This window comes from Anguilla anguilla, chromosome 4 (assembly GCF_013347855.1).
Source record: "Anguilla anguilla isolate fAngAng1 chromosome 4, fAngAng1.pri, whole genome shotgun sequence".
Lineage (NCBI taxonomy): Eukaryota > Metazoa > Chordata > Actinopteri > Anguilliformes > Anguillidae > Anguilla > Anguilla anguilla.
In genome coordinates, this window is record NC_049204.1 from 17,543,861 (window position 1) to 17,563,604 (window position 19,744).

At 40.0% G+C, this 19,744-nt stretch overlaps 2 protein-coding genes across 3 annotated transcripts in view; both read left to right on the top strand.

Moving 5' to 3' along the window:
- oxsr1b (oxidative stress responsive kinase 1b) overlaps positions 1-6,701 on the top strand; it is a 69,147-nt gene extending 62,446 nt beyond the window's left edge. For both annotated transcript variants that reach the window (XM_035415009.1, XM_035415010.1), the window contains 7 exons: positions 1,320-1,355; positions 1,664-1,834; positions 3,134-3,198; positions 4,208-4,260; positions 4,666-4,734; positions 4,914-4,978; positions 6,319-6,701. In XM_035415009.1, the coding sequence (XP_035270900.1) occupies positions 1,320-1,355; positions 1,664-1,834; positions 3,134-3,198; positions 4,208-4,260; positions 4,666-4,734; positions 4,914-4,978; positions 6,319-6,393 (534 nt within the window). In that variant the 3' untranslated portion in view covers positions 6,394-6,701. The remainder of the gene's footprint in view (positions 1-1,319; positions 1,356-1,663; positions 1,835-3,133; positions 3,199-4,207; positions 4,261-4,665; positions 4,735-4,913; positions 4,979-6,318) is intronic.
- Positions 6,702-10,515: 3,814 nt separating this feature from the next.
- Positions 10,516-17,509, top strand: slc22a13b (solute carrier family 22 member 13b). The gene is made up of 10 exons (XM_035415011.1): positions 10,516-11,268; positions 11,776-11,879; positions 13,199-13,353; positions 13,780-13,948; positions 14,234-14,354; positions 14,687-14,781; positions 14,947-15,161; positions 15,577-15,685; positions 16,236-16,445; positions 17,097-17,509. Exons 1-10 carry the CDS (start codon positions 10,846-10,848, stop codon positions 17,179-17,181), a joined length of 1,686 nt encoding a protein of 561 aa, XP_035270902.1. The 5' UTR covers positions 10,516-10,845; the 3' UTR covers positions 17,182-17,509.
- The last annotated feature ends 2,235 nt before the right edge of the window (positions 17,510-19,744 follow it).

The following is a 19,744-nucleotide window of genomic DNA, read 5'->3' on the forward strand; positions in this document are numbered from 1 at the left end:
AACCATCCCGGGAATCTGAAAGCTGTGGAAAAATACTGTATTATCTGTTACATCAGAATGTACAGTGGAATACTTCACATTGTTGCTTAACAACTGGGGCTCAGTATCAGTATACATCACCTTCAGCATGTGGTCTATGTAGTGTGCACATTAATAAAATGAATATGTTCCTCTTTGTCCCTGGATACTTCCTACTGCGGTGCATCTTTCACATTGAAATTTCAAGAGGAAGTTCATTGTAGTTATTTATTGCTTATTAGCTTAAAAGTGAATATGGTGGAAAATATTTCTGGCCTTGCTTAACAATTGGGAGGGGAGCTGTCTTTCCTGGAAGCCATCTGTATTAGTAGTTCAATTCTCTATATACTTACCAAATCATTGTTACCTATTAACCAACAAAAGAAAGATTACTTGCAGTGGGTAATCTTTAATATTGAATTTAACACTTACAAGCAGTTCTTATTATAATCCCTGAACATAAATTAAACCAATTGAAAACATAAACAGAATGACACTTGTGTTTTTTTGGTTATAGAATTTAGATTTTCATGTAACAAAAATTTATATCTGCTTTTCCCTCCCGTGATTCATAAAATGATTGTCTCTATAAAATATGTTGGGCCTCATTTGCTATAATTTAATTTTGATTAGGTTGTTTTTCTGATTACTTTATGTTATGGTGGGCTTTTAAAAGATCTCTGTTAAAGGCAAATGTACGACAAATCAGCTTAGAGACTGCCTTTCTGCCTCTCCACTTTGAAAAGGAGACATTTTTCTGAGCCAGCTCTGAGTTTTTGACGTCGCTGTCCGACATTAATGACTAAGGCTGGCTCTTCTCCGGCTCTGCATCTACTGTGTGGCATTAGCGGAGGGACCAGTCAGGAAGCCATGAAGACCAAGATGCTGATACACGTAGTGCTGACAGTGTCCCCAGCAGCCCTCTAGGTCTATGATACAACGCAGGAGAGGTGTCAAACTCAGCACTTAGAGCTCGCTTTTCAGCCAAGTCAATTTGAATGGTTTCCAAATTTAATTACAATTTACATCCTACTTTGACCAGTGCTGGCTCAAAATACTGTTAATGGTTGGCAGCCTAAAAGGAATGTGTAGATACCAAACTGATATGACTCATTTAGGATTCATTATTTCGTCTCTTCTAATTGTGGGTGGGGTAATCTGGCAGATTTGGTTGACGTCAACAAGCTGTGTTTGTGACCCCTACTCACTCCTGCGGTACACTGGATACTGATTAAGATTAACACACATTTTGTGCTTGCGTTTATCGTGCTTGATATGATTTCGTGTGTTTTGGTTTTCAGTCGCCCAGAGTGAAAGATGGACCACAGAACTCAGAGGTTTGCTTTCTTTTTTTGGTTTCCTTCCTCTCATTATAAGAAATAAAATTACTTTCCATAATAATATCTAAATAATGAATATAATTTATTAGTATTGCTTGCCAAGTGGAAATTAAGCTAACGAGTGTTTTATTATTAATGAAGGGGGCTTTGTTTTGAGCATTAAATGTATCCCCATCATTATTAAAAACACTAATTTATTCATTTTCTCAAATGACTTGCTTTAATCTGTTAATTATATGCTGGTTTTTAAATTGTTATGGAATAGACACATTCCATAATTGTCTGTTAATCTGTTTTCTTTCCAGGTTTTTCCAGTGTCAGAGCCTTGTCACCTCCAGCCTTCAGCCCAAGGCCAAGCCCAACTACCTCAGCCTGCTGGCCAGACCGCTGCGCAGGTTCCCCAGGCCAACGTACCACCCGCCGCCCAGGCTTCAGTCCCAGCACAAGGCCCACCTCCTGCTGCCCCAACTGCCCAGGTACCCCTCGCTTGCAATCGTCAAAAATGCTCCTTCGGCTTGTCCCCAAAGTTCACTGAAACAACCAGGCGAGAAAAAATTCAAGGAATAAAAAAAACATAGCAATCACAAGAACTGGAGTGCATTTCCTCTTCTGAGCGGATGCCGATCTCGGGTGCATCTGGGCACGCTCACACCTATTTCTCATTAACATACTGCATCTCGCAGTTCATCACTCAGAATCGAGTGATCGTCGCCATCAGGTGGTGAAAGAGGAGGGTGCAGGAGACCAGTAGTTTTGCCCATCTGTCGGTGCTTCTCTTGCAGATCTGCCAAAATCAATATTCCCCTCAGAAACCCCAGTATTATTCAGCGGGTGCTTCCTGCTCTTGCCTTCCCCGCTGAGCGAGCTGCTCAGCTGTGCAACACCTCCACATGCGTTCTATTCACCGAGAGATACCGGCGTCCCATTGGCTGTTCCCCGCACTCCCTTGGGGAAGGCGACGGGTGGCTGATAAAGCGAGCCGTTAAGGCCGCGGATAAAAAGGGCAAATATTAGCTGGAGTGCTCAGCAAAGCGATGAGTCGTGTCTTTCTTTCTTTTTTTTCTTTTCTTTTCCCCTGGGAAGCCTTTCAAATAAAGTGTGTTAAATTTGACCTAATCATGCTGAGCCCTGTTAGAGAAGGCTGCAGTCAGTGCTGATTTAATGGAGTTTCTTGGGCGTAAGGGGTTTTGAGAGGGCAGCGTAACTTGAGATGTGATTGGACGAAACTCTTTCACACACAGGGTCATTTGTGATGAATATTCCCCCTGCCATCCATAGTGTAAATTGGGTACACTAGTAAAGTAAATGTTTTTTTTTTTTACTGAGGCCGATTTAATAGTTGCCTATCTTTAATGATGCAAGTATATGTTGACTCAAGACAGAACAGACCATCTTCCACACCCCCCCAACTGGGTGAACAAATGGTATATTCCATTTGAAACTTTACTTAATATCTTTTGTACACGTCGCACTGCTGTTAGCTCCGCATTCAAACGTGAAGAAAAGAAAATTAAATGAAAATCCATTAAAAAAAAAAAAAAAAACATTTTGTGTGTTATCCCATCCCTATTATCCCTCTCATATAAAATTGGCAATTGTTAGTCTCCAATTACCAGCTGCGGCAGTTACGTTGCTGCTGTGCCTCTCGAGTCAATGCTGTGTCACTCTGTGACTGAAGTGTGTGAACCAGAGGGGCCTTGTTTTTACTGCAGGCCGAATGGGGCCACTCTGTTTCAGCTGGATTCATTTTAATACATGATTTCCTCATTCCGCAGGCCCCAGCAGCTGCACCCGCATATGATGCCTCCAAGACTCCCATCAGCTTGGTATTAAGGTTGAGGTAACGTTTGCTTAACGTTTCCATTTCGCTTTGCTGTTCTTGACACATAGTTTCATCCGCACACAATCACAATCATACTGTCAAGTGCAACTGAAGATGGCATACAGTATGAACCAGCCTGGCATCAGGTCTTACTGTACTTATGCACCTGCATGGCGGTAAAGTTAATGAATCGAATGATTGTAATTGAGATTAATGACCTTATCTGATATATTAACCAGTATCTTACAATTCAGGTTAAACCTGTATATCATCTTGTATAAATGTATAAATAATTATTAAGGTCAAATTTTTAAAGACGTTTAATATAACAAACTCAGCATCAAACCAAGTTAAAAGGCTTGTTTCAAGAGTGAATGGAATGCATTTTAGATACCTTAGGTGTATTTAGTGTGCATCTGGTTACATGGCATTTACTATTACATAGATTACATGGCATGGATTATTCCCTAACACAGTGGTAACCACGCCTGTTCCTGGAGATCTATCGTCCTGTTGGCTTTCATTCCAATCCTAATAAAGCACACCTCATTCAACAGCTAGAGATCTATTTAAATTACTAATTAGTAGAGACAGGTGTGCCGAATTAGGGTTGAAAAGAAAACCTACGGGGATAGTAGTTATGCAGGGACAGGGTTGGATACCACTGCTTTAACAGGACTGCCTGTTTAAGTGATGATAATTTGTGTCCTCTATTGCAGTATCTTGAAAGACCAATAGAGGGCAGCAGAACCCAGAGTTTCTATGTTACAGTAGACTGTTACTGATATGACGATGATTCAGCAGTAGTCATTGCATCTATGACCTAAACGTTCACCGGGGCCTGAAACATTTTAATTAAAGCATAATTTTTGTATTTTCTGAAAACTAAAAATCATATCTGCATATGGATTTTATTAAAGATTGTAGAATAATGTTTCTTTTCCCCTTTTTAAATTTTGTGCTTGAAGAATAAAAGTATGCTAAGGCTGAATGCGAAGACAATGTTCCCTCTTTCTCTCTCTCACAGAAATTTAAAGAAGGAACTAAATGACATACGATTTGAATTCATGCCCGGGAGAGGTAAGCTGACCTTTCAGTTCTTTTTCTCTGCCTTTCATTAACCTCTTAAGTGATTTTTAAGGGGTTCAGCACATCAAAGTACAAAATGATTGTGGAACAGTGTGAGATAAACACATTTGTCGGTTGTGAGCTGTATGCCCAGACCCAGTTATTGGCTTCGATTGACCTGCTAAAAGACGAGGGGGAAGACTCAGGTCTGGACTGACAGGGTGAAGCAGACTCAGAATGGCTGGCGTGCTTTAGAATGCCCCGTTGCCTGAAGCGATGCTGAGACTAGACGAGTGGGAGGAACAGATGCGCGGTTGAAATCGCGAGTCAGGGTGAAGTGACTTTTAATGAGCGTATCAGACGTTGTCAGCGTTAATAAGCGAGTGGCGGTTCTCCTTGGCGGTTTTTCCTCCTCAGACACGGCAGATGGCGTGTCACAGGAGCTGGTGTCTGCAGGCCTGGTAGACGGGAGGGACTTGGTTATAGGTGAGTCAGAAACTACCGTCAAAGTCCACCTGACAACCGCCCGTCCACACACTACCTGGCACATAATGACTTGCCTGGCAAAGCTGAGAGTTTGCTGTCAAGTGTTTAGAAGATGGTGAAGCCTGCGACTTGTGAGTCTCTTGTAAAGAATGTCCAGTAACTTTGTTCTTTTGTTTCAGTTGCTGCCAATTTACAGAAAATAGTTGAAGAGCCACAAGCCAACAGAAATGTCACTTTCAAGCTGGTCAGTAAAATTAAAACAATACATTTATGATTGATTAGTTCAAGAGATCATGTCCATGTCAATCCAAAATGCCTGGAAAAATGAGTTATTCCAAGTCCTGAAAACAGAAAGCTTTTGTTACAGCACACCATGAATAGTTTTGTTTTACCATTTAATTTAAACAAAGAATTTTGTTAGGTTGCCCTTAGCAGTAGGGGTGTCACTTGCCCTTAGCTTGGGTGTCACTTCCAGCAAAAATTAAAATTAAATAACATGTAAAATTCTTTTCATGTTACAACTTTGTAGACATTTTTTGTGAGCTGACTTCAAATATGCTTACTCATAAAGCCTTGTGGATTACCATCTATCATTTGTTTGCTTTGAAGAGTTTATGCGTTAAACACTTTATGGCAAAAGCTAATATCGCCTTCATTTGATTTTTATTTTATTTTGTAGTATCAATTTTCAAATTATTGTAAGCTACCTTGAGACGCTTTCAAGGAAGTATCGAAATCTACTATTTAAATGTAATTAACAGGATTAATGGTGCCTGATCACACCCCTGTGTATGCAGAGCTGTATGTACAAACATGGCCCTTGTGGATAGAGCGGGCTCTCAGCCTCCTACCAAGAGTGTATCGCCCCACTGAGTCCCTCCAACGCCTTTCCTTTTGTGGGGTGTCTGGGATCTCAGCCTGTTACCAGGAAGCCAACAGGGAGACATAATGACCCTGACCAATCTGGTGCGCGAGCAGCCAGCAGACTCATTCTGCTCCAAATGGAGCTGTGCTTCATAGGCTTAGTAATAACACTCTGATAACCTGGTGCGATTATATGTTGCGCAGGAAATATGAATGGATCCCCTCGAATTTGAGCACGAAGAACAAAAAAAGGTAGCCTACATTATCTGTAAATAATTTTACGGACGTAAGAAAATGCTGCGCAATGTGGGGAAAGTATAGCAAGAGTTCACGGACGAGTTGTCACCAGAATGTCCGCTACAGGCTGTGACATTATCCCTTGAGAAACAATAGGAATACCATCAGTTAGGAAGGGAACCTTCGTCTTGAGTTTACAGTTCAAAAAGAAAATGACATAAAGAAAAATAACACCTTCACAAAATCACCAATGAGGTCACTGTTCCATATGTGAATATGGGTACATTCAAAGTGATGGGTGTTTTTAAAGTTTCAGAAATTTTGAGGTATTGAAACGGTAAACTAGCTGTTTGTGTTCCAGATTGTAGTGTCGTCTCTTGTGTTGTGCTGCCAGTGTTTGATTTGTCTACTTCTAAGGAATGGAATGGAAGTACAGACACGTTTACAACTGCTGGTAACAAGATTTTTGTCTTGCTTTTCTAGGCTTCTGGTGTGGAGGGATCTGAAATTCCTGATGATGTCAAACTAATGGGATTTGCACAGCTCAGCATTAGTTAAACTGTTGTACTACTGTGGACCTGGCTTGCCTGAAAAAATCTTTAAAAAAAGAAAAATAAACAAAACCGCACACCTGTGCGCAAGTTTTATTTTCATTGGCCTACAGAAACCACTACTGCCAAAGAAAAAAAAAATTCCATATCATCAACATCACCCTCATAGGATTCAGAAACCTTGCTCGATTAAATAGGACTCAGTGTTGAAAACGTAACACATAGGATTCATATTTAAAAAAAAACGTTTACAGTTGTACGTGTGGGAGGACACGATTTTCAACATTCACCAACCAGATGTTTTCCTTTTATATATAGAATAAAAAATGCATTTGCACAATCTTAACTAACTCCTGCAATTCCTGGTGATATATGTAACAATGCCTTATCTCAGCATTACTACTGAACACAGGAGGGGGCTCTCCCCACGTGAGTTATGGATCTGAATTTTGAATGAAAGAACGTGGTTTCGGTTACTAATGTTAAACATTTTGTTTGCTTTTGTTTTTTCTTCACTGGAGGTTTTTTGAGCTTTTGGCATACCTATACCTCACGGCTTACTGCTACACTGAGACATGTGTTATGCACTTAGTGTGAAAGTTGCACGCTATCATTGAAACATTATTTATTGCCAGTTGAAACAATTGGATGAATGATTAATTTATGCAAGGTGGCTATGTTAATCCAGGCCTAGCTAACAGTGTCCATTTCTCTCTCACATACACATGTATAATAAAATGAACATTTGTAGGTAGGCTGTGCTGGGGATACCTATGTGCCAAGCTGTTACTGGGAAACTGTAGCCAAGGTGCCATGTAGCCCATTCCTTCAAGGTATCACTGCATACTGGAATATATCCATCACACCCCCTGTGTACCGGTCCAGACTTTGGCCACGACACAACGCCGATTATCATGAATTCACTGTTATCTCATTCACCATTCATATCAGCACATAGAGTACGCCCTGGAAAACAGTGTGTTGCACTCAGCCGCTTCTGGCCTGAAATTCATCCTGAAATTCATCCAATCACAGTGCATTGCTTCACACACCATTTCCTTTATCAAGACCGCTGTACAGCGTAATCTTTGTCAATGCAAAAGGATGCACATATTTAGGAATTTGTCGCCATGGGCAGATGAGTCAAGACTACGTGTGCATTAAATAAACTAAACACATCTTACTGAAGAATAGTATGCCTTCGTTTATGCAACTCCCACTTGAACTCTGTCAGTTTATAATTATTTTGTTCTCCTACTCGATAAACTGTTATTTTCTACGGTGATATTGTTTAGGCTACATTGAACGTTTAACAGCATTGTAACTGAAGCCACGAGACCTGTCACACAGTATGTCCGTATGTGTAGGTATTAGCTGTGAATTTGATTTCGTATCAGTTTCTCGAACAGAGAAGTGCATATTAGGACGACAACGGCAAAGTACTTGATTAATGACTTTAGTGTGTATATAATTAAATTTGTCGTCGATTAGTTTTATACTGGGTGTTTCCCCACTTGGCCTTTATATCTTAAGGAGAGGAAAGAAATGTGATGTGGAGACAGGAAAAGGACGAAATGTGCTTTTGTTTTTTTTTTTTTCTTGTCAGATGTCATTGCTGCAGGGTTCAGTTTAGAAACAGCAATGTTTTTATAACACCAAGCATCCGTCTTTATCTTTGTCTGTATCCAACATATCTAGTGCTTCAACTCTTACTTGAATTCCATGAGGTAGTAGGCCCCCTAAATTAATTTGGCCTTCTTTGAGGTATTGTTTACTTCCTGGAGATATATATTCCTATAACTCCAGGAAGTAAACAATCCCTCAAAGAAGGCCAAATTAATTTAGGGGCCTACTACCTCAGGGAATTTATATATATATATATATATATATATGTATATATATATATATATATCGGGTCTTAGTGCATGTTTTTGATTGGCCCTGACAATTGTGTGTGCAATAAAGTATTACTTAGGTTCTTACAGATGGACAACCTGTCAGCTTTACAATGGCTAGTATATTGGTATTCACTTCAAAATATGTCTGAATTAAAGTAACAGAAAATAAAAAAACACCCTAAAGTGAACCTTCTCAAAATAATAATGAAAACAGTTACACATTTGAACGACACTCCTATATCACTTTCCAAAGTGGCTATTCAGGGTCTCATAGACATGAGTTTACTTAACTGCCCGTCTCTTGTATAAGTGTGAATTCCTGTTATTTCTCCACTCTTTTTTAAATTAACTTTTCGTCGCAGATTGAGAGCAGTGACCAGCAGTAATGCAGTCAGTCAGTATGAGTACACCTGGGCGATCGCTTCCACCAGATTCATTTTTCAAAAGAAGTACTTTCTTGTCTTGTATACTGACAGGAACTGTTCAAAGCCAAACAAGTCTTAGAATGGTTCAAGAAATAACAGGTCAGGTATTCAGCGAACCCTAAAGTATTTAGTGTCATGCTCCTTTTCACGACCGGCTGGTTTGGTAGCTACAGCTTTGTGAATCTTTGGCCGAACATGCTGCATTCTGGAATGAACCCTGCATCCAGCTGCATTGAATTCCTTTCATTGCATTGTGTTACGCTTTAAAATATTTTCTCCTATTTTGTTAATTTGCTTAACTGTAATGTATCGTATGTAATTAACAGTACAGCGGCAATGGAACCGAACATCTTTACACATGACTTTGTGTATTGTAGAATATAACACAGAGCTGTAAGATATTACATTTTTTATTTGTTTTATTTTGATTTTTATTTGGATCATTTCCTTTGTTTTCTTCTTTGTTGATTTTGGACTTCAATGCATGTTACCTTAATTATTTTTAATCAATAAAGAATGGACTTATCAGCTGTCTACTCCATCTGCTACTGCTGTCTACTGCTACTGTCTACTATTTACTCACTCTTCTGTTCTTATTGTTATATGGGTAAGTAGATGTATGAACACAATAGGGCCAAAATGATAAAAGTAACTCATTTAAGGAGGTCAGAAAACATGGTACAGCACATATTTTTTTAATCATTGTCTTAACATTATGGCAAATATCATTAACTTAGATTAAAATACTAATTCCAGAATGACTGAATTATGAGGGCCTTCCAGCAGCTTGTTAAAGCTTTTGAGTTATCAATTAGTGCCACAATTTTTAGAAAAATGATTTATATATTCACAATCATTGTTTAAAATTAGATTTTTTACAACTGGCATAGCATAGGACAACACCTTTTCTTCCAGGACGACAGAAGTATTTGCATTGTTTCTTTTTTTCAAGCTCCACTTCTCTTCTTATAAAGGACTCCTCTCTTACTGGCTGAAATGTGTTCTGATGTCTTATTAATTGTCAGTTGTGTATAAAGGCAATCAGCATTTTCAGTGTGGATACGACTCAGCAAAAGATACTAACAGAATGGTGCTATAGTTTGTAACCAAGTAAGCACGTCCCAAGTGGAAAAGTAAAAACATGTAAATGAAGAACTAATGCTATGATTTGAATTTCCACCTGAGTAATGATCATTTATGTAAATATTGCATTGAGCACAAACCCAGCTGAAGGCCTGAATATTAATCCTAAATGACTGGCACAGCCTTCCCACACACTATGACATTTGCCCCAGGGCACTCTGAGACAAGAGTCTGAGGAGCAGACAGCATGAGAAACTGGAAATATGAAGGGAAAAAACCTTTTTTGGTTTGGACACGGTAATAAACACACACACACACACACACATATATATAGGGCTTCCTTGGCCTGCCAGGCTCTTTGTGATTTCTGAGCTCACCAGTGCTCTCCTTCTTCTTAATGATATTCAGTTGGTGTTGGTTAGCCTAAGGTTTGGCCTAGGTTTCTGACTGTCTTATTTGTCAGCCTCATAATGGCTTCCTTGACATTCATTGACACAACTCTGGTCGTCATGTTTACAAATGCCAATAACAGACTCAAAAAGCTAGAAACAAAACTAGATACTGAAAGCTCTATTATACCTGCAATGGAACACACTTGACTAATCAGAAACACCTGTGAAGCCATTTGTTCCAAACATGAGGCCCTGAAATGAGGGCGCTATTTATAAAGTGCTGTAATTTCTACATGATGAAATCGAATAAAGCTGAGAATGTGCACTTCAACCACATATTGATTGTTTGAAAATCAAAATCTAAAATTTTGGCACTCACTATATATATATATATATAGTTGGCTACTGCTGACTACAAGTACTATCTTGCATACTGTGCATACCTCATTGGTGCTAAGTCTGAAGGTTGTATTTGCATGTTCATTCCTGTGAGCAGATGGCCTGCTGTTTTACTTTTGTTCTGAAGTGTGTGGGAACATGCACTGGGGCGCATCCTCAGCTACATGATATGTTGTGGAGGGTTTGACAGGGGGTGGAGATTTGAATGAATGAGAACACTGGCAGTTCAAAAAAAATTTGCCTTACAGATATATAGCATTGCATGGATAGTCAAGAGAGGCCTTTTAGTTGTGCCATATACCTGTGCAGAATGAGCGACTTTGGACAGATTCTGTCTACCATCGGGGAGTTTGGTGCTTTCCAGAAGCGATTGCTGGCAGCAGTATGCATCCCTACCATCGTTGAAGCCTTCCACGTGTTTGCCCAGGTGTTCACAGGCCTGAATCTGCCACATCACTGCAACACAAAATGGATCCTGAGCATCGGACCGAACCTGACTCGTGAGGAACAACGGAACCTGACACTCCCGAAGGACCCGGACGGAGCCTATGAAAGCTGCTCGATGTTTAGCCAGGTGGACTGGGATCTGGAGTCCATCGAAGCCCACGGGATCAACAGTACCTCCGAGTGTACAGATGGATGGCTGTATGACACGTCCTCAGGCCTAACCACACTGGTCACTGAGGTACAGGGGCTGAACTCTAGTGGGCTTTTTTTCTGGATGCATGGGTTATGTTTATTCTTAGAAAAGGACAAGTTAAAATTAGAGAAAAACCCTGAAAACATCATACATATGTACGTAATCATGAACCAGAGAGCCAGGATGTGATTACTATTTTAAATGATCCTGAACCTTTACCCCTCTAATTCAAAAAGTCCTAATAAGGATATATGAGTCGGATGTAGTTGATATCTTTAAAGGTTCAGAAGTTACATAGTGTATGGAGAATGTCTGCAGAAAATTGTGTTCTTGCACCACAAGTGTATATTTAACAAATGGAATGCATATTATGACTGTTTAAGTTTGTTGATGTATGGGTATGTAATAGCCACCTATGGTACACATTCGATACCTCAAAGATTTTAATGGTAAATACTGGACTCATCATTACACCTGTAGGCCATGCACACATGCATGCCATGGTTGATAGATACTAGAAAGCATGCTTGATATGTCCTCACTTCTCCACAGTTTGGCTTGGTGTGTGAAAACAGCGCTCTCAATGAAATCTCTCAGTCGATCTTCATGGCTGGCTTTCTGTTTGGTGCCCTGGTGTTTGGACCAATGGCAGACAAGTGCGATTTATAATGTCATTGCATTGTATAATTAATTAATAATTAACTCTGATGAAAGGTTCAGCAGGTTATACCCATAGCTGAAAATACAATTTTCATTATTTTGTTAATATTGACCCTTTGTCTTGCTTTAATTAAGTTTCTGTTTGATTGCTATGATATAATTTTTGATTGTGTTTTTAAGGCCTGGAAAAATTATCAATCATGTGACTGTCTGTGCTGCCAATTGGAATTTCTCAAGTTATAACAGGTTTCTCTTAAGACACTCCTAGTTCAGTAAAGTTTGTAAATTACTGTATGAGGTGTTCATTAATAACTTGACATCATTATGGATAAGTATGAAGGGATTGAAAGATGGATGCACTACAGGACAAAGATAGAGCAGAAATAGAGCAGAACTTACAGTACGGGCATAAAAACATGAAAACTACACCCTGAGACAGATAACAAGCAAAGGTGAAACAGCTGCCAAAAAGTATAAAGGAAAGCGAGCAATGAGTATCCGTTTCAAATGTAATCAGTGGTCAGTGCAACTATTCTTATTGTGTAAATCTCTGAAAATTATGTTCACTTTTGACAAAATATGTGGTAAATATGATTTAGCATTATCTATGCAAAAAAAAAAAGAAAAAAGAAAGCATGGGCAAATAATTGCACATAGCATGTCACATAACTGCACTCTTTTTATTGAACAACAAAAGTGTTTAATACACTACACCCAGTTCGACACATTATGTGTTGAATAACAAAAATTTCAGTTCTTTTCATAGTTCTTGTCTGATTCAGTGGCAAATTAATTATTAACTGAGATGATTACTGTAATTAACTGATTCTTTGACTCTTGGTTGGAGTCCACCAGCTCAGCTGTCCATGCATTGTGTCAGGTTGCAGATATTGTGCCAACGGTGTAATCAGAGCTTAGACGGCCAATCAAACAAGGCTGTAATTACATGGCACGGTGTACCCATCTGTGACCCACCTTCCCTATGAAATGTTATGGGCAGCTTTGCGTTGATCTGTGGGACTCACAATCAGTACTCGTATGGTCAGGATTTTCCAACTGTGGGTGCTTTGGTGTAACAGCACTCTTACAGTACATCTGTGCTGATTTCTTAGCAACAAAAGTAATGATTATAATAATCGCTTAAATGTATATACTTTTCACAATTTCAAAATCACTGTCAGTTAGCCAGTTAAACAGGCAGATACGTAAGTGGCCAGATTTAGACAGCTGAGTTACATTCATCTCACATTTTTGTGATAAAAATGATAGACACATAAGGGGACAGTGACAGCGTGCTGGATTTTCTTGCCCACAGGTATGGCCGCAGAACTGTGCTCCTATTCTCCCTCCTCTTACAGCTGTTGTTTGGGGTGGGGGCAGCTTTTTCGCCCAACATCTACGTTTACATTTGCCTCAGATTTGTGGTTGGCATGACAATATCTGGGGTTACTATAAACACCTTTGTTCTAGGTAAGTTATTGCAGTACTTACTTCCTAAATTACTGCAGAACTGTTAAATTCCAACCATTGTATGGAATAGTTTAAATAACTGAGATTTTATATTTGTAAAATTATAATAATCAATAATCATTTTGTTTATTTGTTGTATTTTGGACAAATAAATAGAACCACAGGATACTCTCAAAATTGTAGTAGTGGTTTCTAACATCAAATGCAGTATGTGATATCACATACAGTATATTTTAATGGTAAAAATAATTCAAGATTATCAAGATATGACATACAGTGCCTTGAAAAGTCTAAAGATATGAAACCAGTCAGTGTGACAAATCTGCCATAATAGAGGAATTCGAAAAGGGGGAGAACACATTTTTTGGACTTATTTATCATGTAAAGTGAATGAACTGTAACTTCCCTTAACACTGTATTTTCTAGGTACTGAGTGGTGTGGAACCTCCCAGCGCTCCTTCTGTGCTATTGTCGCCCACAGCTCCTTCGCTGTGGGCCAGATGCTCCTGTCAGGAATAGCGTATGGAGTACGAGACTGGCGAACACTGCAGTTTGTGCTGTCCGTGCCTGTTCTGGCGTTTGGCGTCTACTACTGGTGAGGCGGAACATCGCCTGTCCCCACAGCGTTTGAACAATCTAAATAAAACACATGATATGTGTGCTTAGATGGGGAAACAGGGACATTTTTATCATTGCATTATTGTTTTACTATAGTTTCCTGTTTCCTTTATAGTTTTGCACACATTTTATGCATCCTTCTGAAGCAGAGAAACTGAATTTGGTCCCGCTCTTGGTCTTGGAATTCATGCGTTTCTGTTTGTGACCATCACTTGCCTCTGCATCCTCACCTGGGTGACTGACTTGGGAGTGTGTCGGGCAGGATTCTCCCGGAATCGGCACGGTGGCTTCTGACCCAGGGGAAGCAGGAGAAAGCCCGAGCGCTGATCCAGAAGGCAGCAAAAGTCAATAAGAGGACCGTGCCTGAGAAACTCCTCAACAAGGTACCCGTCCCAACATCCCCCAGGGTCTGCTTTGGCTAAGTTGAACAAATATCTTGTCATGTTTAAGTTTTGCTAATAGGCTGGCAGCTATCTGTTCAGAATGTTAAATCATCAGTTTGGATGAAAAATGACTGTATTGTCCTCCAGGTTTTCTGTTAATCACTGATATAGTCATGCTTTTTACAGCTTATTATGCAGCTTTAATTTAGTTAAGAATGCATTTTATTTTATATTTATAACTATGCAAGTAATGAATAATGCTAGGAAACTGTCACAAAGTTATTGAGTGTTAATTAGAGTATCAATAAGTCATTTTGAAATTTTCTCAAAAGATTGAGACCGAGAAGGCAAGAAGAACAGGTAGCATGCTGGATCTTTTCCGAATAGCCTACTTGAGAAAACGTGTTCTTGTTATGAACTATATTTGGTAAGTCTGAAAGTTGAGTTTTTAATGTCTCCCTTCCATCCTTTAAGATGTTTTAAATAGTATATGGGATTATTATTATTATTATTATTATTATTATGTACATTGAAGTTTAAGAATGATCAAAATATTGTGTCTTAGTCTTTCATGTGTCCTTTTTCTCTGCAGGTTTGTGATTTGCCTGGTATACTATGGATTGAGCCTAAACGTGGGGAACTTTGGCCTTGATATTTATCTCACACAGCTTGTTTTTGGCTTTGTTGAACTTTTCGCCCGCCTGGGGTCTATCCCCTTAATCGAACGCTTTGGAAGAAGGAAATGCCAGAGCATTTTCTTGCTGTTTGGGGGAGTAGCTTGTCTCAGCATTTCAGCTATTCCAGAAGGTAACGTGTGTTCCTCATTGAGATCCATGGAGTTCTGGAATTGTCATGGCTTAAAACTGGGAATACTGTAAAGCTACTCAGCTATTGAACATTTTCATGTAAAATTTCTATGATCCTCATGTATGCGCTTTGCTATATTATTTCGTGAGGAGTCTATAACCATCTCAAATATGGTTCATTGTATTTTCCAGGTTCCCTAAATTAACCACTTAAATTGTTTTTTCTCAGCCAAAGAATAAACTTCTCAATCATTGTTGATTACATTAGTTGAATCTAATGGCTTGTTTTATATATTGCTGAAATATTCTTCTTTAAAGTTGGAGAGATTTTACTTGTCATACATGCATATCAAGTTCTGTTGGGTGTTTTTTGACATAGTGGTGAGCTTTGTGCCAGTAAGTCCTTTGTTTTGCAGACCAACCGGTGGTGGTGACTGTCATAGCCGTTCTTGGGAAGTTTGCTCTTTCTGCATCCTTTTCCATCGTATATGTCTATTCTGCAGAACTGTATCCAACAGCTGTTAGGTTAGTTCTGAGTGTCTTTCATAAACTGGTACTTGGCAAAATGTCTTCCTCCAAGCTAGATTTGGGAAAGTACATCTTGCATTGCATAGGTTGTATTTGCATTGCGTAAGTGTATTTATGAAGGGGATTGTCCTCAAAATTGATAGTCCTGGGAATTCCAGAGATGTCTTCCATCCATCCGTCTGTCCATTTTCTATACTGATTATTTCCGGTCAGGGATGCCTATCCCAGCCTTGAAGTGGCGAGAGGAAGGAATACACCCTGAACAGGTTTCAAAACAAATAATTTACAACTAGTACAGGAGGTTATCTCATCAAAAATGTGCTTTAAGACTTGATCTTGATACAAACACCATAAACCGGATACCACTGTTAAAAACAACAATCACCATTTTAGCTACTTTGATTTTTATTGCCATGGGTAACATAAATAGACTAAATGTAGACACTGTCAGCTTAAACAGACTTTCATCCTGAGTGGTTGGCCATGTTTTTCAGTGTATGTGTTTGAGATACTCTGCTTGATATCTGTATATATACTTTCTCTCCAGGCAAAATGGTGTTGGCTTGAACTCTGCATCTGCTCGTGTAGCAGGCATCTTGGCTCCTTTGGTCCGACTCCTTGAGGTCTACCACAAAGCCATTCCCAATGTCATTTATGGAGTGTTCCCACTGGTTGGTGGAGGAATATGTTTTCTGTTGCCTGAGACGCTAAACACAGAAATTGCAGATCACACAATTCCCCTTGAGGAAACTATCAAGTGAGTTTACCCCTAAGAAGATTTGTTTTAATCCCATGGAGAAGAAGAGGCATAGTGATTTTACAGTATAACCTGAGTTACAGTCCACAATGCTGATTGGTCACCCTCTTCCGATCTTCAAGATATACCATGGCTAACTGTCATGTTGGCATATCATTTGAATGTCTTTGTGCCTCCCACCAACATAAACATCCTGGATATGTAAAGATTGTTGCCATTTCTATTTATAATGGTATTGTACTGTTCTGTGGAGATCTATAAGGATTTTGTGGATGGATCCATTTTATAAAAGCGATATGGAATGAGAACCCTGAATTTTGTATCATCAATATTGCCGATAATAGGGGACTGCCAGCACTCTGCTCTGTGTCATGTGTAAGAACACCCCCTGACCATGCCAATATTTATGATATAACACTGTTTATAAAGTGGTACTCGTTAGAGGATTGGAATCACACAGGTAGATGGACAGTTTTTGAAAGTTAATTATGAATGTTGCTCTTGTGTGGTTGCTAATGAAACTGCTTGAGAAATACCATATGACTACAACTGAATGCACACTTGTAGTGTTTAAATCACATATCATGCTGAAAATGTTAAAATCTAAAGTATATAAATTATTACATTTACATGTTCTATATTTATTTTCAGGCTCTCTGAAAACAAAAGCATTGAAACTGGAAACTCCAACAGTGAGGAAGATTGTTTAAACCAAGAGAAGAACATTCAGGTGTAATGTTCTATATTCCCTGTAAGTGTAATTTTAATGTTATGAATTACATTACCTTTTAGTGTATAAATTAATGCACCATATGTGAACTGAATGTGACAAACAACAATGTATAGTCACTAAAGAGATATATACATACAATTAGTAAAATAATGAATCATTTGATTTAAAAAAAGTAATTTTGCTTTAATGCCCAATTATATTTAAATTATTATGATTCAATCCTTATTTTGTGCCAGCCAGCCAAATGTTCCATTGATTGTATGCAATCAACAGTGATTGTCTTGATATTTAATAATAAGAACCATCTGCATAATAATAATAATAATAATAATAATAATAATAATAATAATAATAATAATAATAATAATAATAATAATAATAATAACTAGACAATTCCTGCAGAAATTGTGAAGTGTGGTTGCCGCCAACGCGAAGTCGACTTAGTGCTGAACGGAGTGAACAGTGGTAGGTAGTTGCTATGATGTCTGAGGCAGTTGCTAGGGTGTTGCTAAGTGGTTCTATGGAGTTCTAGGTGGTTTCATGGAATTCTAGGCGGTCGCTAGGGTGGTGCTAGGTGGTTGCTATGGTGTTTCAGGTGGTTGCTATTGAGCTCCAGGTGGTTGCTAGGGCATTGCTAGGTGGTTGCTAGGGTATTCTAAGTGGTTGCTAGGATGTTGCTAGGTGCTTGCTATGCAGTTCTAGGCAGTTGCTAGGGTGTTGCTAGGGTATTCTAGGTGGTTGCTAGGATGTTGCTAGGTGGTTGCTATGGAGTTATAGGCGGTTGCTAGGGTGTTGCTAGGCATTTGCTATGGAGTTATAGGCAGTTGCTAGGGTGTTGCTAGGGTATTCTAGGTGGTTGCTAGGATGTTGCTAGGTGGTTGCTATGGAGTTATAGGCGGTTGCTAGGGTGTTGCTAGGCAGTTGTTATTGTGTTCCAGGTGGTTGCTAGGGTGTAGCTAGGTGGTTGCTATGGTGTTCCAGGTGGTTGCTAGGGTGTTGCTAGGTGGTTGCTATGGAGTTCTAGGCGGTTGCTATGCTGTTGCTAGGTGGTTGCTAGGGTGTTGCTAGGTGGTTGCTATGGAGTTCTAGGTGGTTGCTATTGGGTTGCTAGGTGGTTGCTATAGAGTTATAGCCGGTTGCTAGGGTGTTGCTAGGCATTTGCTATAGTGTTCCAGGTGGTTGCTAGTGTGTTGTTAGGTGGTTGCTATGGAGTTCTAGGTGGTTGCTAGGGTGTTGCTAGGGTATTCTAAGTGGTTGCTAGGATGTTGCTAGGTGGTTGCTATGGAGTTATAGGCAGTTGCTAGGGTGTTGCTAGGGTATTCTAGATGGTTGCTATGGAGTTATAGGCGGTTGCTAGGGTGTTGCTAGGCAGTTGTTATGGTGTTCCAGGTGGTTGCTAGGTGGTTGCTATGGTGTTCCAGGCGGCTGCTATGGTGTTGCTAGGTGGTTGCTATGGAGTTCTAGGTGGTTGCTAGGGTGTTGCCAGGCATTTGCTATGGTGTTCCAGGTGGTTGCTAGTGTGTTGTTAGGTGGTTGCTATGGAGTTCTAGGTGGTTGCTAGGGTGTTGCTAGGGTATTCTAAGTGGTTGCTAGGATGTTGCTAGGTGGTTGCTATGGAGTTATAGGTGGTTGCTAGGGTGTTGCTAGGCAGTTGTTATGGTTTTACAGGTGGTTGCTAGGGCGTTGCTAGGTCGTTGCTATGGTGTTCCAGGTGGTTGCTAGGGTGTTGCTAGGCAGTTGTTATGGTGTTCCAGATTGTTGCTAGGGTGTTGGTAGGTGGTTGCTATTGGGTTCCAGGTGGTTGCTAGGGTGTTGCTAGGTGGTTGCTATGGTGTTCTAGGTGGTTGCTATGGTGTTGCTAGGTGGTTGCTATGGCGTTATAGCCGGTTGCTAGGGTGTTGCCAGGCATTTGCTATGGTGTTCCAGGTGGTTGCTAGTGTGTTGTTAGGTGGTTGCTATGGAGTTCTGGGCTGTTGCTAGGCTGTTCTAGGTGGTTGCTATGGAGTTATAGGCGGTTGCTAGGGTGTTGCTAGGCAGTTGTTATGGTGTTCCAGGTAGTTGCTAGGGTGTAGCTAGGTGGTTGCTATGGTGTTCCAGGTGGTTGCTAGGGTGTTGCTAGGTGGTTGCTATGGAGTTCTAGGCGGTTGCTATGGTGTTGCTAGGTGGTTGCTAGGGTGTTGCTAGGTGGTTGCTATGGAGTTCTAGGCGGTTGCTATGGAGTTCTAGGCGGTTGCTATTGGGTTGCCTGGTGGTTGCTATAGAGTTATATCCGGTTGCTAGGGTGTTGCTAGGCATTTGCTATAGTGTTCCAGGTGGTTGCTAGTGTGTTGTTAGGTGGTTGCTATGGAGTTCTAGGTGGTTGCTAGGGTGTTGCTAGGGTATTCTAAGTGGTTGCTAAGATGTTGCTAGGTGGTTGCTATGGAGTTATAGGCAGTTGCTAGGGTGTTGCTAGGGTATTCTAGGTGGTTGCTATGGAGTTATAGGCGGTTGCTATGGTGTTGCTAGGCAGTTGTTATGGTGTTCCAGGTGGTTGCTAGGTGGTTGCTATGGTGTTCCAGGCAGCTGC